Raw genomic sequence first — 18342 nt, forward strand, 5'->3', positions numbered from 1 at the left:
TCGACTTCATGACATTGGCATAAGAAGTGACCTCTACTCACTTGGTGAAGTGATCAATGACCATAAAGATGACCATTACAAGCTTTGGCGAGATCGACCCAATGACATCCATACTCCATATAGAGAAAGGCCATGGAGAAGTCATAACATGAAGAGGTGAATGAAGCACATGAATTTTGTCTATCTAAATTTGGCACTTGTGGCATCTCCTGGCATAACTGATACAATCCCCTTTCGTGATGGACCGATAATACCCGAATCTTATGATTTGCCTGGCCATTGTAAAACCATTAGCATGTGTTCTGCAAACACCCTCACAAACTTCTTCCAAAATCTTCTTGGCCTCAATGATGTCCACACATCTTAGGATCTCCCTATCTAAGACATAGTCATTGGCCAATATCTTCAGCATCCTTTTATCATTCTCGATCGCCTGATTAGGGTATTCACGATTCTTTACATATCGTAATATATCATGGTACCAAGGGTGATCATCCTTTTCCTCTTCCTCGATGTTGTAGCAATGAGCCGGTGCCTCATAAATACTCACTTGGATAGGTTTTACATCCTCTTGTTTGTTCATTTTGACCATGGAAGCTAAGGTAGCTAGGGCATCAGCTATCAAATTTTCATCTCGTGAAAGGTAGCAGAAGGTGATGTCATCAAACTCTTTAATTAACTCTAGGACTAGCCTTCTATACTCGATCAACTTAGGATCTCTTGTCTTCCATTCACCTTTGAGTTGATAAATCACTAGTGCAGAATCCCCATATACCTCTAGTATTTTGATCTTGCGTTTTATGGCTGCATGGATACCCATGATGCATGCTTTGTATTCTGTCATATTGTTCATGCAATCAAAATCCAATTTCCAAGTAAAGGGATAATGATCCCCGTTTGGGGATACAAGGACTACCCCAATTTCGTTACCCATAGCGTTTAAAGCTCTGTCAAAATTTAGTTTCCAAGGATCCCCTTCTTAAGCATCTTTTTCAGTGGTTGGAATATACATCAAATCTTTATTCAGAAAAGCAAAGTTCAAAGGCTCGTAATCTTCTAGAGCTCTATTGGCTAGGAAGTCTACTATTGCACCCTTTTTTATTGTTTTCTGGTTCACATAGATTATATCAAACTCAGAAAGCAGAATTTGTCATCGGGCAATTCTTCCATTCAGAGCAGTCAACTCCATCACATACTTTAGAGGGTCTATTTTTTAGATTAGCCAAGTTGTGCGGTACAGTATGTACTATTTTAGTCTCCAGGTTGTCTAGATTAAGGCGCAACACAACTTCTCAATTGGCGGATATCTTGTCTCACATTCAATGAATTTCTTACTGAGTTAGTATATCGCCCTTTCTTTTCTTCCTGACTCATCGTGTTGGCCAAGCACGCATCTCATAGAATTCCCAAATATTGCCAAGTACAGTGTCAGTGGCTTATCTGGACTAGGTGGCATCAGTATTAGAGCATTAGACAGGTAATGTTTGACCTTGTCAAAAGTTTTCTGGCATTCTTCGTCCTACACACCTGGATTTTATTTTTTAAGGAGATCGAATATGGGGTCGAATTTCTCTGCTAGCTGTGAAATGAACCGGGCGATGTAATTTAATCTCCCTAAGAAACCCCAAACCTCTTTTTAAGTGCACAATAGAGGCAACTCTTGTATAGCCTTGACTTTATCTGGGTCAATCTCGATCCCTTTTTACTGACTACGAATCCTAGGAATTTTTCCGACCTAGCCCCAAAGGTACATTTTACCGAATTGAGCTTTAGTTGAAATTTCCTAAATCTGAAGAATAATTTCCTCAGGACTTGTATATACTCTTCTTCTATTCGAGATTTTGCAATCATATCGTCGACATAAACCTCGATTTCTTTGTGCATCATATTATGAAAAAAAGTTACCATGGCTCTTTGATATGTCGCTCTCGTATTTTTCAGTCCGAATGGCATTACGTTATAGAAAAATGTTCTCCTCACAATTAGAATGTAGTCATTTCTGTATCTTCAGAATGCATCTTAATCTGGTTGTATCCAGAGAAGCCATCCATGAAGGAGAACAATGAGTAACCTGGCGTGTTATCAACTAAGATGTTGATGTGAGGCAACGAGAAATTGTCATTTGGGCTAGCTTTGTTTAAATTCTTATAGTCTACACACACTCGTACTTTCCCATGTTTCTTAGGGACGAAAACTATATTAGCTACCCACTTTAAATATTTAACCACTTGTAAAAAACTAGCTTCAAATTGATTTTTGACCTCTTTTTTTATTTTCAACAGGATGTCGGGCTTTATCCTTTGGAGTTTCTATTGAACTGGCTTTCATTCCTTCTTTATGGAGAGCTGGTGTACCACAATATCAGTACTTAGCCCAGGCATGTCTTGATACGACCATGTAAAGACATCTTTGAATTCTTGAAGTAACTCGATGGGGCCTCGTTTTGTCTCTACTGTGATGCAAGTTCCAATCTTCACCTCTTTCTTTTCTTGTTTGTCTTCTAAACTCACAACTTCTACTGACTCTTTGTAAGGTAAAATTTGTTTCTCATCTTGTTCTACCATCCTTAACAAATCAGGAGATAGGTTATAAATTCAATCCTCTTCAAAGTCCTGAGGTTCCTCTAGACACATATCTAGCTCAAAAGGAGATTCTAAGTCAGTAGCAGCGTTGCTCATATCATTGATATCTAAAGACCTATTATAGGAACGAAGGAAGACCCAAAGAACAAATGAATCTAAGAATAATTATCTGTGTGGTATTAGTATGAATGAAATGGAAAGAATAAAAGAACATTTGCCAAAATGAGACATAAAGATGCATTTTATTGAAATAAAAATAATGGACATATACCTTTTTCACTAAAGGATTCTTATTGCTCTCAGGCTTAGAGCAATAAGTGTGTTTTGAACATTACTCTGAATCAGTTCTAAAAATTACAGGGATCTCTTCCACAGTCTAATTGTTCAGAACACTTCTGGAGATATAAGGACGAATGCCTAACAAGTTTTCCCCAATTCCTTCTTTGGATATAACATTGATGCTCAAGCTTTCCAACATTCCTTTTGAACTCTCTTTTTCTACCATTCTTCATTTAGGATAAATTATTTCTCCTGACACAAATGTTTTAGATATATGGGGAAAAGTTATCTGTTCCTATTTGACTTCTCCCCCGTTAAGTTACGCTTTTCTTCTTTCTTGTTTCTTATCCAACTCTCTCTTCTTTTGCTTCACATTTGGCTTGTATCCTAAGCCAAAATGGTCTCATTTGTCCATCAGCATTGGTGCCTCGACTCTCTTTCAAAGGTATTTTCTGAGTTTTTTTTCAAGTAAGGCTCCTTTTCCAACCATCAATTGCATGTCCATCTTCGTGGTTTTGGATATTCTTCGTACTGGGATCTTGTTTCCTACAACAATGAAAGATGCATTAACAAATTTCAGTGGTCGAAAGGAACATTTTATTACCTTATCATCTGCTCTTATGTATAGTATGTTACTAGTTACGGATGTAATAATATCCTCTTCAGCGTTTATCGTCACCAGTCGACCCTCCGTTAACAACTTCAGTTTTTGGTGTAGTGACGATGACACTACCCTAGCCGAGTGAATCCAAGGCCTACCCAACAAGCTATTATAAGAAGGTTTGATATCCATCACTAAAAAGTCTACCTCATATATGTTCAGACCAATTAGGAGAGGTATTTCAATCCTTCCCATCACCCTCCTTTCTATACCATCGAATGCTCTCACTATATTTTGACATGTCTTTATGTAAGAGCTATCCACTAGTAATCTGTTTAATGATGATAGAGGCAAGACATTCAATGCAGATCTATTTTTTTATTAATACCCCCGGCAATGTATATCTTTTACAGCTGGTAGTGATATGTAGGGCCTTTGTGGATTCCATGCCCCTCGGAGGTATTTCATCATCATTGAAAAAGATTAAGTTGTCGGCACTTATATTGTTAACCAGTAGGTTTATCTTATTCACAGAAATATCATTAGTGACATAAGTTTCATTTAACACCTTCATTAACGTGCTACGATATGTCTCTGAGCTCAAGAGCAAGGTTAGTACTGATATGTGAGCTGGTTGTTTGTGTAGCTATTCTACAACACTATACTTGCTATGCTTCAAGAATTTCAAGAATTCTTAGCCTCGTTCTTATTTACTAGCTCGTTAACAGGAGATTCAAACCTAATCGTCATTTCTTTCTTATGTTCAACTGCCAATATTTTTCCTTTAACGGGCTCGGTTCTCGCACTTGCAAGGTTATAGCGCCCCTTATTGTACGTGTAGAAACTGATATCCTGGTCGTCTTCTGAAGCGCCCACCGAGCTCTTCTCTCCTGTAACCATCACATTGCATTCATAATTCTATGGAACCTTTTTGTTGTCCTTGTAGGGAAAAACCACAAGTTTTTTAATTATGACTCTTGGCACAGCTTATGTTCCTGCTTTATTACTTCTCGACTGTGAAATAATCAACACCGGGTGATTGACTTTGTGGACCTTCTCTGTTCATCCTTCCTCTAAGGCGCAGATGTCTCCTCCTTTTGAGCCTTTGACATCTTCAAAGAATTTTAGCTTCTTGTTATCCATCAAACTTTACACTAGAGCTCTGAATTCAGTGTACTCTTGGATCTCATGACCTTCTTCAGTGTGGAACTCACAGTAGCTCATAATCCCTTTAGGTATCTCTTTCGAATCTTGAATCATTAATCCCACGTCTATTATTTTTTTCCAAATCCATTGTAGTGGGGTTTTTACTTTTGCCACATCAGTTTTGGTCCTCTTTCCTCCACTTTCCATTATCATGTTTACCCCTTGATTTGAATGACTAGGTAGCAGATTTTCTGCCATATTAGGTCCCCACGGATCATCGAACCTTACGATTCTCATCTTGATGAACCTTTCAGTCAAATTTTTGAATGCAGTGTAGTTCTCAATTAAATGTCTCAATATTCCTACGTGGTACTCGTATTGAGCATTTGCATCATACCATTTTGGGGACGGAGGTTGCATGAGTTCTAAGTAAAATAGGGATACCACATGCGCATTGAACGAATTCTAATATAACTTCCTATATGTGATCGGAATGAGTGTAAACTGGATTTTTTCTATATTTGGTCTTGAGTTAGATTCTTGCCTTAAGGGACCCTGATGGCTGGTTGTTATGGTCCTTGGTTGGCCTACAATGTCCTATTTTGATAAACTTTATACACACTAGTGGAGTTCACTTCATTTTTCTTCTTTCTCGGGGCTGATCTTTTAGCGTTTTCCCTCGTATCTATTTTCCCACTCCTTACTGTATTTTCAATCATCTCTCCAAACATTACTATATCTGAGAAGCTCTTGGTAGCACTTCCCAACATATGGTTAATGAACGGGGTTTTTAGAATGTTTATGAAAAGCATTGTTATCTTCTTCTCCAGAAGAGGTGGTTGGACTTGTGTCGCCACCTCTCTCCATCTCTAAGCATACTACCTAAAGCTTTCACATGCCAGTTACATGGTTGTATTGATTCATAAAAGCCTACGTCAGGTCTTTCCATGAGTTAATTTTGGCATGGTTGAGCTAGTTGTACCACTTGGCGGCCCACTCAGTCAAACTATCCTGGAAGCAGTGAATTAACAATTGGTCGTTATTGACGTATCCTGTCATTCTTCGACAGAACATTGTGATATGGATTTCAAGACAACTAGTCTCATTATATTTTTTGAATTTTAGAGTTTTAAATTTTGGTCAGAGCACTAGATCTGGGACTAAGCTCAGTTCCCTAGCATTAACCCCGCAAAGGTAATCGGCATTCTCTATAACTCTGAATTTCTCTTCCAACCACTTACACCAACCTTTTAGTTTTTTTGGCAGTTCTACATTTGCTCTATCCATTTCGGCCATTTTTTTCAAATCGGGAACAACTGGGTTGGTCGGATTATCCCCGAGGTTGGAACCTGAACCTGTTAGGTAATTCACCGGTACTAAAGTACTAGCTTGATACTATTGAGGTCTTATGGTAACAGGTACCCTTCATGGATATGTATCTGGTTGGGCTTGGGCATTTACTGGGTAAAGCCTGGGGGTATATAGGGTCTTTATTATCATCCTCAGAGTTATTTACAGTACTTTTCCCCTTTTCAGTCCCTCTGGCCAACAACTAAGTCAACAGGCTTATCATGCTTCGTTGGGACTCTTGTATTTAATCCCTCATGTTTTGTTGTACCTTAGCTAATTTTTCCTGCAGCTAGCCTTGCAACTGATCTTGCATATCCTTCTGAATTTGTTCCAATCTCTCTAACTTTTGATCCATGGCTCTGGTTTTACCTCAGGTGCCATAACGATATTCGGTTGGCAAATTCTTGTTGGTTTCCAGGGTAATTGTCATAATTTTGATTAATTAAGGTCTTTTTATGAAACTTAATGCATGTGATGAAATGTAATGTTGATGAATGAAAAATGAATGCAAAAAGAGGTGTTGATTCTGATTCAATTCTATTAGAATAACTTTACTAGAAACTGAATCTCTTTACATAAAACGGATACATTTTACATATACGACCTTGTCCAAATATTCAAAGCCTTGACTTTCCTAAGAAGCCAAGCTAATTCTCAGCCTCGATCTGATTTTGATTCGTATTTTAAGCTCAGCATGTCAACTTGAATCGTTAGGGTTTGCAAATGGTCGGCTACATCCTATACTTAAGTCACAGCTTCGCCCATGATGTGATCTTTATCTCTAATCTGACCTTGAGGGCATTGAAATTACTTTTTCCAGTGTTCATTGTTCGTTTCTAAAAGTTTAACTCGAAGTTCACAATTTGGCAGTGTAATCTCGAGCTCTTCTATTTTTCTCTTCAACTCTTCAATCTTATTTAGGCTTGCTTTCAACTCAATTATGGAGTTGCGACTACAATATTGACGCAGTGTCCTTTCTAATCCTGTTACCCGAGCCCTTAATCCAACATTTTTCATTTCGACTTTCTAACAAATCCCTTTCTAGAACATCTTTTCGAACTCGAGCATCTTGAAATTTCTTTTCCCACTGATCAACTCTAATATTTCCTTCTTTGATTTCTTGCCACCATTGTTCTGATGTTTTACCTAACCTGATAGTCATTATCAATAAGCGCAGCTTCTTATAATCTATTTTTAGACTGTCTAAGTCTTCTTCAGCTTTATTCTTTCCTTTTCTCATTTTCTAGGCTCTAACTTTTGGACGTCGACGTCTAACCTTAGCTACATCTTTTCCTCTTCCAACTGTTCTATCTTTTTCTCCGGCTACGAACTCCTATTTTCAAAGTCTTGCTTTATGACTTCCAACTCAGACAGGTTTACTTGTAAGTGTTCTTCTATTGGCCGAGTGTTTTCTTGACTTGACATAAGGACATACTCATTGACTATTTTACCCTACCACCAATCATATTCGAGGGTTGTCATGGGATTTGCAGTAAATCATTTCATTTTGTGGGTTTGGTTCTAAGTGTTCGATATTTCACGAACCTTTTTCTTGTAATATCTCCCTTGTACACAAACTTGCACCATGCCAACCCTTGCATTATCGGTATAAACTGCCTCAATCTATACAGTTGTAATACAAGTAGAGAGGAGTATCCAATAGCTCTCTATATCTCGAGTAAAGGGACCTAGTCGAAGTCTGCACATCAGTTCAAAATCTTATTAAGGATCATCTAATGAGCCCTCCATTCAACGTCTTCTTCTTGGAGACTCTGGAGAATTGCCATACATTTTTCCTCTGAAATATCATCTCGCTTTGGCGTAGCCATGAATTCTTTCAACAGAGAGTAGTTCTCTGAGAATACTCAATAAGAAACATTTTGTACCTTCTAAAAGTGGCTGTGAAACCAGATTAGTAAGAGTTGTGCACACACAATAAATCTTCCTTCACCCGTTCTCCAGGCATTTATTCAAAGATCTGAAAGTTTTTGCCAAAATTGTCAAGACGGGTGTGACCCTTTTGTTAAGCCGGTCAAATAAATCTAAAACTGTCTCATCTTTGAGGAAAATGATCAACCTATAGATACTCAAGGTGAAGACGTTAACTCTTTTCTTCGTATCTGGATGTGCCAAGATCAGATCCCGTAAGCTTTTCTAAGGGATGCATTTACTATCTCCCTTTTGTTTAATCTAGGTCGTAACTCATTGCTTGCTCATCCCCCTGATGCTCATTAGGTTTTTAAGAAATTCGGGACGTTAGCTTCTCTAGAATAAGCTTTGTCGGCTTGAACCCTCGGGCATCGGAGTAGAGTTGTGTATTCTTCTACGGTGGGCACCAAGTCTATCTTTCCAAAAGTGAAACAACTATAGACAGGATTCTAATACTGGGCAAGAGCTCAAAATAAGTGCTTATCCATTTTGACATCGAGTAGATAAGGTAAATCACCATAGTTACAGTAGAATAACTGCTTGGTTTCGTCATCCCATTGGTCTCATACCTCTTTCAACTATTAGAGATTATTTTGAGTCACATTGATGCGAGTAAAATCTCATAATTCTGACATGTACCCCTCTGTTAGGCTGTCACCCTTCTCTTGTTGTGTCTTCTCAAGCCATATCCAGACGGCTGCATTATCTTCCACTTTATCTAGAAATCCCTTTTCCATGACAAGCTCTCCATTTAGCAACTGAACGTGAATCAACACCATTTTCTATGATGAAAATGCAATGCAGACACAACCAAAATAAAATGAAACAAGTCAGTACATTTCATACAAAGCAAGAAATAATAAATAGAAAATTTATAGATTCAGTATGGTTTTATTTAGGGTAGGTTCTTAAGGCTCATTATATGTGGTTCGGTTCTAAAGTAAGGGTATCTGGACCAACAGATTCCTCGATCCTCACCCATTATAAGCTCATATAGACTAAGTTCGATTCAAGGGAACACATTTCCCTATGGTTATACGAAGATAAAGATTTCACGAAGACATAGGTACGAATGTATCCCGAAAGCGATCCACAATCCTATACGGAGGTGAAGACCTCACAAAGGAATAGCTTCTCACTCACACTTAAGACGGGCAAAATCAAATGATTATGCAATGCACTATGAGGAAAACACATAAAAAAAACTTCTGAAGTAATAAAATAAATATACTAGATCGCTATATAGCCCGAGAGATCAAGGACAATATATGAAGAATGAAATGCAATAAAAGGGGTCGTAAATTTAAACCAAATTATCAATTTTCACTAAAAAGACCAAAAGTAGTCAACTCGCGGGTTGACCCTCTTATTTTGTCCCCAGCGGAGTCACCAAGTTGTCGAAACCACTTTTTTATAGACTTTTTATTTTAAAATGAAAATGAGAGTCGCCACCATTCCTTTTTATTTAGGTATGATTGGATCACCTTGTAATTTAATCATTTTAATAAAAGTTTAAATTTACTAAAATGATGATTTTGGTTTACAAAATCCAAGAAATGGGTTACGCACGAGGAAAGGTTAGCACTCTCGTAACGCCCAAAAATGGCACCTAGTTGATTAATTGATGTCTTAGTGTCGAGAATGAAAATTTGAAAAGAGTTTAAAACACGATTCCTTTTTGTATTAAGGCATTACATAACTAAAGTAATTTTCGTAAAAAGGGCTTATTTCAAGTTAATCAAGAAGAAATGGTCATCTTTCCGTAAGTTGGGACACAATGCCTTAAATCCTCGAAAACGAGAACAACTACCAAAACCTTGTTTTATTTATTTATTTTAAAGTAGATATTCGACTATCTCGATTTTAGAAAGAAGCCATATTTCGTAAGTTAAGAACACGACTTTTCTAGTTCCAACATAATGAACATTACCTCGGTTTTGAACGTTATATAAAACGAAGATAACATCCTTATTTTTTTAAAAAAAACATATGTATTATTTTTTTACAAAAAAATGAATGAATATGTTGTGATATAATATATGAAATGATGATAGTAATACAACTACAATAATAATGAGAATACCAATTTTATAATACCAATTTTATAATAATAATATCAATTTTATAATAATATCGATTTTATAATAATGGTACTAATCACAGAGTAGTTATTATCATATTAATAATATAAGTAAGTAAAATGATAATGACAAGGATAAAATAGAGTAACATGAAAAATAATATAGTAGTTTTGCTAAAATAAAATAAAATGGCTACATGTGTAGGATATTAGAATGATAAAATATAAATAAATTAAATAATGTAATCATCATAATAAAATATATGAGATTATTTGAAATAAAAATAAACGGAAGATAAGACGAGGCATGAAAGTACTAAAAATAAAAGAAGTAATAAAATAAAAAAAATGAGGTAATGATGACAATATGACAAAAATGTACAAAAATAAACAATACAAATTTTAAAATAAAAAAGCAATGCAATAATAAATAAATAAATAAATAAGCAAATAAAAAAATCATGAAAGGCTGAAATTGTCATAATAAATAAATAAGTAAATAATAACAAAAAAATAATGAAGAGCTTAAATTATATAAATAATGAGTTAAATTGAAATTTAAATAAAACTAAAATTATAAATCGGAAAATAATAAAGGAAAAGGGAAAATAAGGACTAAATTGAATGTCCATTGAAATCTAAGGTCTGAATTAAAAAAAAACATAAATGACTAAATTAAAATGGGATGCAAAGTTTCAAGGGCTTTGAAAAAATTAATCCAAAAATACATGCGTCCTTCCCTCAAGGGGTCAGCAGTTTGAGGACCAAATTGAAAGAAATTTAAAATTAAGTGGTGTGATCTAAAAAAGGGAAAAAAAAGAAATTAGGACCAAATTTAAAAGAGGCGAAAGGACCAAAGGCGAAAATAGACTATTTTTTAAAAAAGATGCAGATCTTGAGGCGGGCGGGTCGATTTTCAAAACGACGCTTTTTTTAGGTTTATAGACCTAAGCCAAAACGACGTTATTTTGAACATCTATTTAGGTTAAAAATTTCTAGAAAAAAATCATTTCAGCCTTAGTTTTTCTTTTTTAAATCTAAAAAACCTTTATTTTTTCTTTGAAATCCCCTTTTGCTCCGGCCACGGGCGCCGTCGCATGTCTGCAGTGGCCACCGGCCATTGATGACGGCAACTACCACCTCCGGTGGCCAAAAAAACCCAAAATGCCCCCTTTTGCGTATTTCTTTGCGTAGAACTCCAATTTGGAGTTGAAACTACCAAAATCAAAGCCAAAGTTCCAAAAAGAAAATGAGAAGACCCTTCGGTTTTCTTCTCTCCGATACAGCCATCAAAGAATTTTTTAGGGATTCGGTGGTCCTTCGCATCGGAGCCCACCCACGACGGCAGCAGACCGAATGCTAGGTGAGTTTTCTTTTTTGTTTTATTTTTATATATATGTATGTAATAACAGATTCAAAAAAAGAAAAATAATCACCTTTTGAAGTGTTTTGATTTTGTTTTTCGATTGCTTTTTTTTTAAAGAAAAAAAATCCTCTCTTACAAATTTGTTCAATGGCTTTTATAGCCATTTCATACCATTTTTATATTTTTTTTACTGTTCTTGCCACTGTTTCTATCTATTGAGTGTTTGGTTTCTGTCCTTGCAAATGGTGGTTGACGGTGGCAGAGGCTAGGGTGCGGCGCTGACATGGCCAAAGCATAGGACTGATGGCGAGGCTAGGGTTTCTCCTGAAAAGTTTAGGCTAACAAGCCATTGAACCATTAAGGTTTTTTTGTTAATTTGGAATATTTGGACTTGATGCAATTTGGGTTGACATTTTATAAATGGATTGGACTGTTTATTGGACTTTTATTCATTTAGTTTTGTTTATTATATTATTTTATAAATGGATTGGACTGTTTATTGGACTTTTATTCATTTAGTTTTGTTTATTATATTACTTTGTGTGCGGTGCAAAATTGGCTTGTTACACACAACACCAATAATTGAATTGCATTTCAACGTAACTCAAGGCGCCATTAATCAATCAATGCGACGTAGGAGTAGGGACTTGGTTATATATTGTCAAGTTTATATTTATTTATTTCAGCTTGTTAGTTTATTTTGATCTATTTTTTATATTGGAAAAATATTAAATTAAAAATAAGTATAAAAAGTTTAAAAGTAAAAAAGAAACAAATAACCTCATCAAAAATTAAATAAATTTTCATCGAAATTTTTCAGAAATTGTTATACTATTATAAAAGTTATTGAAAACTTTTGCCATGTAGCATACTATGGATCGGCACATGGTACACTTGAGCCAGCAAGATGTAATGGAGTACTGAGGGATGATAAGGGTTTGTTCTCAGGCCCGCTTGGTGTGATGGTCTCCAACGAAGCTAAGTTATATGCGGTCAAAAATGCACTATATTTCAACTCTGTGGATTGGTTTGACGGTCAGAGTATTCGGCCTTCGTCCTAATAGATTCTTCTATCTTACCACTTCTAATAAAAATAAATTGCATAAATTAAATTAAGAATTATAGATGAAATCCAAATAGATTCTTATCTAGGTATTATTTTGTCACTTGATTAATACAGGATTGTCTTAGTGTTTTATTCTTTGGTGTATTTATTAGTTAATTTAGATAATTTAATTTAATTTAATTTTAATCAATCCTTTAAATTGATAGGTATACTTTCCTTGATAAATTTATTAGTTATTTTAGTTTACATTATTTAAGATTCTTCATTAGTGTTATAATATATAAAGATGGATGAAAATGAAGACCAACTTTCCGAAGAATTTCATATCTTGATTAAGGCTACTAGAGTTTGAAAATTCAAATTAGCACGTCTTGTTTTCCTCAGAGACTGCAGCTAACACCTGCTATAATTGCATATTGATGAAGAAAGCATACATCACAGACCGACCGACAATACAATTTATTACAGGTACTTTAATTTTGGGTAATTTTTATTTTCCCTATTGAAGAAAATATTGTTCAAAGCTTAAAATAGAGGACTTGTTGATTTATCCAAAAGTGCTGCAAATCCCATCTTCCATGACTGATTGCTGAGACTATACCCTCCATCGACAGGCACGTTAACACCACTGATGAATTTAGCCTCATCGCTTGCCAAATACAGTGCTGCATGTGCAAAATCTTCAGGTTCCAATACGGTGCCTTTCAACACAGCTGAAGCCGCAATCATCTCCTCTCCCTTCTTCTTATCGAGCAACCCCAGTGTTGTTTGGAACAATGGGGTCACAGTTGCGTGAGGTGAAATGCAATTAACTCTAATTCCATGCTCACCTAACTCCACGGCCAAGCTCTTCGTCAACCCTACGACGCCATGCTTCGATGCCTTGTATGCATGGGGCAGACCGATGCTGATTTTTGAAGAAATACTCGACGAGAAGAGAATGCAACCTTTCTTGGCCGGAACCATGACCTTGGCTGCATACTTGGCTCCCAAGAATCCACCCAAGACATTGATATCGAACACTCTCTTGAAGTTGTCAGTGCTGGCGTCTGTCACTCTGACTTCACCATCACCAATAAGGCCTGCATTGTTGAACATGATATCGAGTTTTCCATACTTGGAGACCGCTAAGTTTACGGCATTTTCGACATCAGATTCGCATGTTACATCACAATGGACATAGCTGAAGTTTTCAGTTCCAAGCTCTTTGCAAAGGGAGTGGCCCAATTCGTCTTGAATATCAGCAATCAGAACCTTGGCTCCATGTTTGAGAAATAGCCTGGCTGAACACTCTCCTAAACCACTGGCACCACCAGTTATCAGTGCCACCTTACCATCTAGCCTGTATCAAACAAAGTAGAAAAAAAGTTTATATACTAAAATTCAGACCCAAACCTATAAGATATCATATCTTAAGGGACTAATTACATGAACTCAATTAAACTTGAATCCTCCTTATCAACATTGACAGGATGTAAAATCAACTCGACTTGCCAAATTGAAATATCTAAATCCAATATAGTGAAATATGAATTTACGGAATATTGCAAGGATTTAGTTACCTCTTGGTTACTAAAGACTCGGAAGCCATTGTAGTTTGTGAAGAAAATAGACCCTCGCCTTTGCCTTTTCTTTTGATTGCAATGCTTGGGATGCTGTGGTTTCACGTCCTGTTATTCTGCTCTTTATAACTTCAGGGATTGTTCTGAAAGATCAAAAACGGCGTCGACCTTGTTTGTATGCTTTCATTTTAAAAATAATATATTTACTATAAACAATAATATTGCGTCCAAAAATTGAACTCCTCCATGTTTGCTACTTTCTAGTCTATTGGGACAAAATATTTTTCCATTATTTTTGCTTTGACTTGGAATATGTCGGGACTTGTCAGTATGGGCGTAACTTTTTATAATATATTTTACTACATGTGTGTAGAATTTAAAATATTTCATTGTATTTTTATTTTTAGAATTTTAATTTATTTACTTTTTCAAATTTTAAAGTTTAGAATCAATCGTTAACCCTGTTAATTTTTTTGTTAAATTTAAGTTTATTAGAACGTAATTATTTTTACTTACACGGATATTAAGTGAGTATTTTTTTTATTTCAAATATCGCACCAACAAGTTGAATCAAAAATATTGATAGTATTAACAAACGGAGTTTAATTTTCAATCTGAAAAATAAAGAGATTAAATTTTTAAAAATTAAAGTATAAGAAATAATTAAATTTCAAAATTCTAAAAAATATAGGGACTTATGTAATATTTTAACCTATTTTTTTAAACATTTTTTTGTTATTGGAAAAAAGTCAAAGGAATATTAAAAATGGATTTAAATATTGAATATTAAATTCTAAAATATAATTTCAAAAGATCATACAACAATTTAATTCAAAGGCTAACTCTATTTTTTTTATATAAAATGAAAATTAAAAACCAGGCTTAACCTTTACCTACTCAATTAAGCACGAAAAACATTTCACAATAAGTCTGTCGCCATAGCCCCACTTATCGTTGGCTTTGATATAATCTCGATATGATCAACTGAACTTGATTGAAGAGAAGAGGTTGAAAGCTATCCGTCATGGTCAGATGTACCAAAAACAAATGATGCGAGCTTATGACAAAAGGGTTCGCTCTAGAGAATTCCATGAGGGGGACCTGGTATTGAAAAAGATCCTTCCCATACAAAAGAACTTCAGAGGAAAGTGGATGCCAAATTGGGAAAGACCTTATATGGCAAAAAAGGCCTTTTCTAGAGGAGTGCTGATTTTGACCAAGATGGATGGCAAAAACCTGCCTGACCCTGTGAATTCGGATTCAGTCAAGAAATACTTCACCTAAAAAAAAGGGAGAGGCCAAGGCAAAAACTCGCAAAAGGGCGTATTGAGACCAAAGGGGTTTTGAGTTGAAAACCTAGGAAAGGGCAACTCAGATTTAGATCGAAGATTGAACATGTGGTAATCGCGTCCTCTCAGAAGAAGAAACGTTACATCTTGAGGCATCAACAATGTACTCTAGATTTTCTAAACACATATCAAGCTTAAAATGGTCCCCGAGAAGTTTGTGCAGAGAAGTTTATGCTATGATATGTGGGGCACCTATTTTCATTTTATTCATTTTGTATTTTAGCAATGTTTGCTGTTTTGATTAATCTATTCATTTTGAGCGTTGCTCCAATAAATTTCTATCTTGTCCATTGTTACAACATTTTTCAAGCATTCTTACATTGAAATAACGATTAATGGACTAACAATATTCTAGTAAAAGGATTTCTTCCTATTGTTCTAAAAGGTTTTCTAAATAGTGTAAGGACCTGAAACATGACCAATAGTCAAAACTAACCAAATCTAAGGGTTGGAAATATTTGAGAACGAATAGTTTGAATTGTGTTTATTTCTTTTAAATTCCTGTTAAAGATGCCAGATTTGAACAAGAAAGCAGGGTAACACATCAGTGATAGAACCTTGACGAAAAACGAGCCATATCAACTTAAGCATTAAAAAGGGACTCATGACATTCTGCATGCACACAAATATCATTCATATACATTTAGTTAGGAGCATTTGATTCATTCTGGTCATAACATCCTAATCGCTTGGCATAAAAAGGCTTATGAAATGGATCCTACAGGTCATGTTTCCCAAAGAACAGTGTAAAAGATCAGTGAAACCACAAATCCTATACCTCTGAAGTTGTAGTGGGTCAGATTGAAATCACCACAGTAAATCTTTTCTCCCTAAAGTTGCAGTAGAGCAGATCGAAGCTACAAATCCTGTACCCCCTGAAATTGCAGTGGGTGGGATCTACCATAGTGAATCTTATCTCCCAGAAGTTGTAGTGGAGCAGATTGAAGCTAAAAATCCTAAACCCCTAAAGTTGCAGTGGGTCAGATTAGATCTACCATAGTGAATCTTATCTCCTTGAAGTTGTAGTGGAGCAGATTGAAGCTAAAAATCCTATACCCCTGAAGTTGCAGTGGGTCGGATTGAATCTACCATAGCGAATCTTATCTCTCTGAAGTTGCAGTGGAGCAAGATAAAACTACAAATTCCATACCCCTAAAGTTGCAATGGATTGATTAAAACTACAGTGGCGAATTTTATCTCCCTAAAGTTACAGTGGAGCAAGATAAAGCTACAATTCCTATATCCCTAAAGTTGGAGTGGGTCAGATTAAATCTACCATATAAAGCAGATTAAAGTTACAAACCTTATCTCTCTGGAGTTGCAGTGGGTCGGATTAAATCTACCATAGCGAGTCTCATTTCCCTGAAGTTGCAGTGGAGCAGATTAAAGCTACAAATCTCATTTCCCTGAAGTTGCAGCGGAGTAGATTGAAATTACCCTTGAAGTTGTAGTGGGCTAAAATGAAGCTACTTGAAAAAGAGGAGCACCAAAGAAGTCAAAATTCGACAAGACTAGACAAAACGGGCCCTTCTTAAAGTCTTTGCTCTATTCCCGTTACATGACAACGAGCAAAGAGGGGCAGCTGTAAAGGCCCAATTTTGTCCGACCCGAAACCAGAAATAAATAAACAAAAAAAATAAAAACCAAAAAATAAATAGTAAAACCCAAGTCTATTTACAAAATATGCTAGTCCATTTACAAGTCCCGAAAGCCCAAACAAAAAAACCCCAAGGCCCAGTGGCCCAATAGCCTAAACATTTTTTCAGTAAAACAGAAACCTTAGTGCCCATCGTGCCACTGCCCTTGGCCATGTCAGCATGCTCGCGCCCTAAAGCCTGATGCCTCATCTACCGCCCTTGCACCAAAACGGCAAAGGCAAGGGTCTTGCCCTGTCATTGACCCTCCACTACCACCTACAAAGAGAAAGCAAAAAGGACAACGCAGGAACAACAAAGAAATAGTAGCAAAAAATAGTGGAAACCGCAGAAGCAACAAGGAAAATGCAAAAAAATAATATGTAACATATGGCTATAAATGCCATAACCACCTACAAAAAAAAACAGAGATTTTGAAATAGAAATCATATACAAATATTAAAATGTGATTTACTCTCTTTTTTATTTTTCCTTTTTAAGTAATAAATAAAAATAAAAACTTTCACCTGTCGTTTGGTCTTCGCGCCACCATCGGTGTCTCCTTCGGTATGAGAGGGCGTCGAATCCTTGGGGATTCAGCCAAGGCCGCGATAGAGAACATCGGGAACCGAAAGGTGTTCTTCCTTTTTTGGGAGCTTCAGCTTTAGTTTGGTATTTTCGACTCCGAATCAGAGTTCTACACGAAAAATGGGTTAAAATGGGTTTTTAGGCGATTTTTCGGCCACGACGGAGGTCCGTTGTTCCTATGGCCGGACTTTGAGGCCTCTTTCAGAGAAAAAAGAATAAAAAATGGTTTTCAAAGTTTTAAAAAATGATAAGCAGAATGAATTTTTTTAAAAAATTTTGGTTTATATAAGTTGGGTTAAACGACACCGTTTTGACCGGTGTTTGTAAGTCCCAAAACAACATCGTTTTGAAGACGACCCGCCAACCGGACCCAACCTTAGCAAGATCTGCGTGTTTTTTTAAAAGGGGTCTACTTGCTGCTGTGGTCCTTCCACTTTTTTGCTAATTTTTAATTTAGTCCTACTGTTTATTATTTTGTTATTTTCGCCCTTTTTGTTTTGTTTTTTGTGCAATTTAGTCCTTGGACCACTGTAGACCTGTTTAGGGGATGACACGTGTCTCATGGCTTGGAATAATTTCTCATTTAGTCCCTGTTTCTTTTCACGCATCTCATTTTGGTCTTTTATTTTGTTTATTTTTTATTATTTACAATTTATACCCCTAATTTCATTTAAATTTCAATTAAATCATCTACTTATTTCATTTCAACCTTTCTACAAACTGTTATTTATTTATTTATTACTTCTTATTTTTTTACACTTAAAAATTAGATTGTTTATACTCTTTTATTTGTGCATTTTTTGTTCATTT

The 18342-nt window shown here is 35.8% G+C and overlaps 2 protein-coding genes across 2 annotated transcripts; both read right to left on the reverse strand.

Annotated features, from left to right (window-relative positions):
- Positions 1–184: 184 nt before the first annotated feature.
- On the reverse strand, positions 185–934 carry LOC121213617 (uncharacterized). Its single transcript, XM_041086418.1, has 2 exons — positions 817–934; positions 185–735 (listed from the first exon to the last, which is right to left on the reverse strand). The coding sequence occupies exons 1-2, from the start codon at positions 932–934 to the stop codon at positions 185–187; spliced, it is 669 nt and encodes a 222-aa protein (XP_040942352.1).
- An 11853-nt stretch (positions 935–12787) lies between these two features.
- On the reverse strand, positions 12788–14135 carry LOC107928231 (momilactone A synthase). Its single transcript, XM_016859420.2, has 2 exons — positions 13962–14135; positions 12788–13741 (listed from the first exon to the last, which is right to left on the reverse strand). The coding sequence occupies exons 1-2, from the start codon at positions 13988–13990 to the stop codon at positions 12925–12927; spliced, it is 846 nt and encodes a 281-aa protein (XP_016714909.2). The 5' UTR covers positions 13991–14135; the 3' UTR covers positions 12788–12924.
- Positions 14136–18342: the final 4207 nt, after the last annotated feature.

The sequence above is a fragment of the Gossypium hirsutum genome, chromosome D01 (genome assembly GCF_007990345.1).
Source record: "Gossypium hirsutum isolate 1008001.06 chromosome D01, Gossypium_hirsutum_v2.1, whole genome shotgun sequence".
Classification (NCBI taxonomy): domain Eukaryota; kingdom Viridiplantae; phylum Streptophyta; class Magnoliopsida; order Malvales; family Malvaceae; genus Gossypium; species Gossypium hirsutum.

Coding starts and splice junctions, on each gene's coding strand:
- LOC107928231 (XM_016859420.2), bottom strand. CDS start 13,990: ATGGCTTCCGAGTCTTTAGTAACCAAGAG. Junction 13,742..13,961: donor GAGTCTTTAGTAACCAAGAG/GTAACTAAATCC, acceptor TGTTTGATACAG/GCTAGATGGTAAGGTGGCAC.
- LOC121213617 (XM_041086418.1), bottom strand. CDS start 934: ATGGGTAACGAAATTGGGGTAGTCCTTGTATCCCCAAACGGGGATCAT. Junction 736..816: donor ATACAAAGCATGCATCATGG/GTATCCATGCAG, acceptor ATCAACTCAAAG/GTGAATGGAAGACAAGAGAT.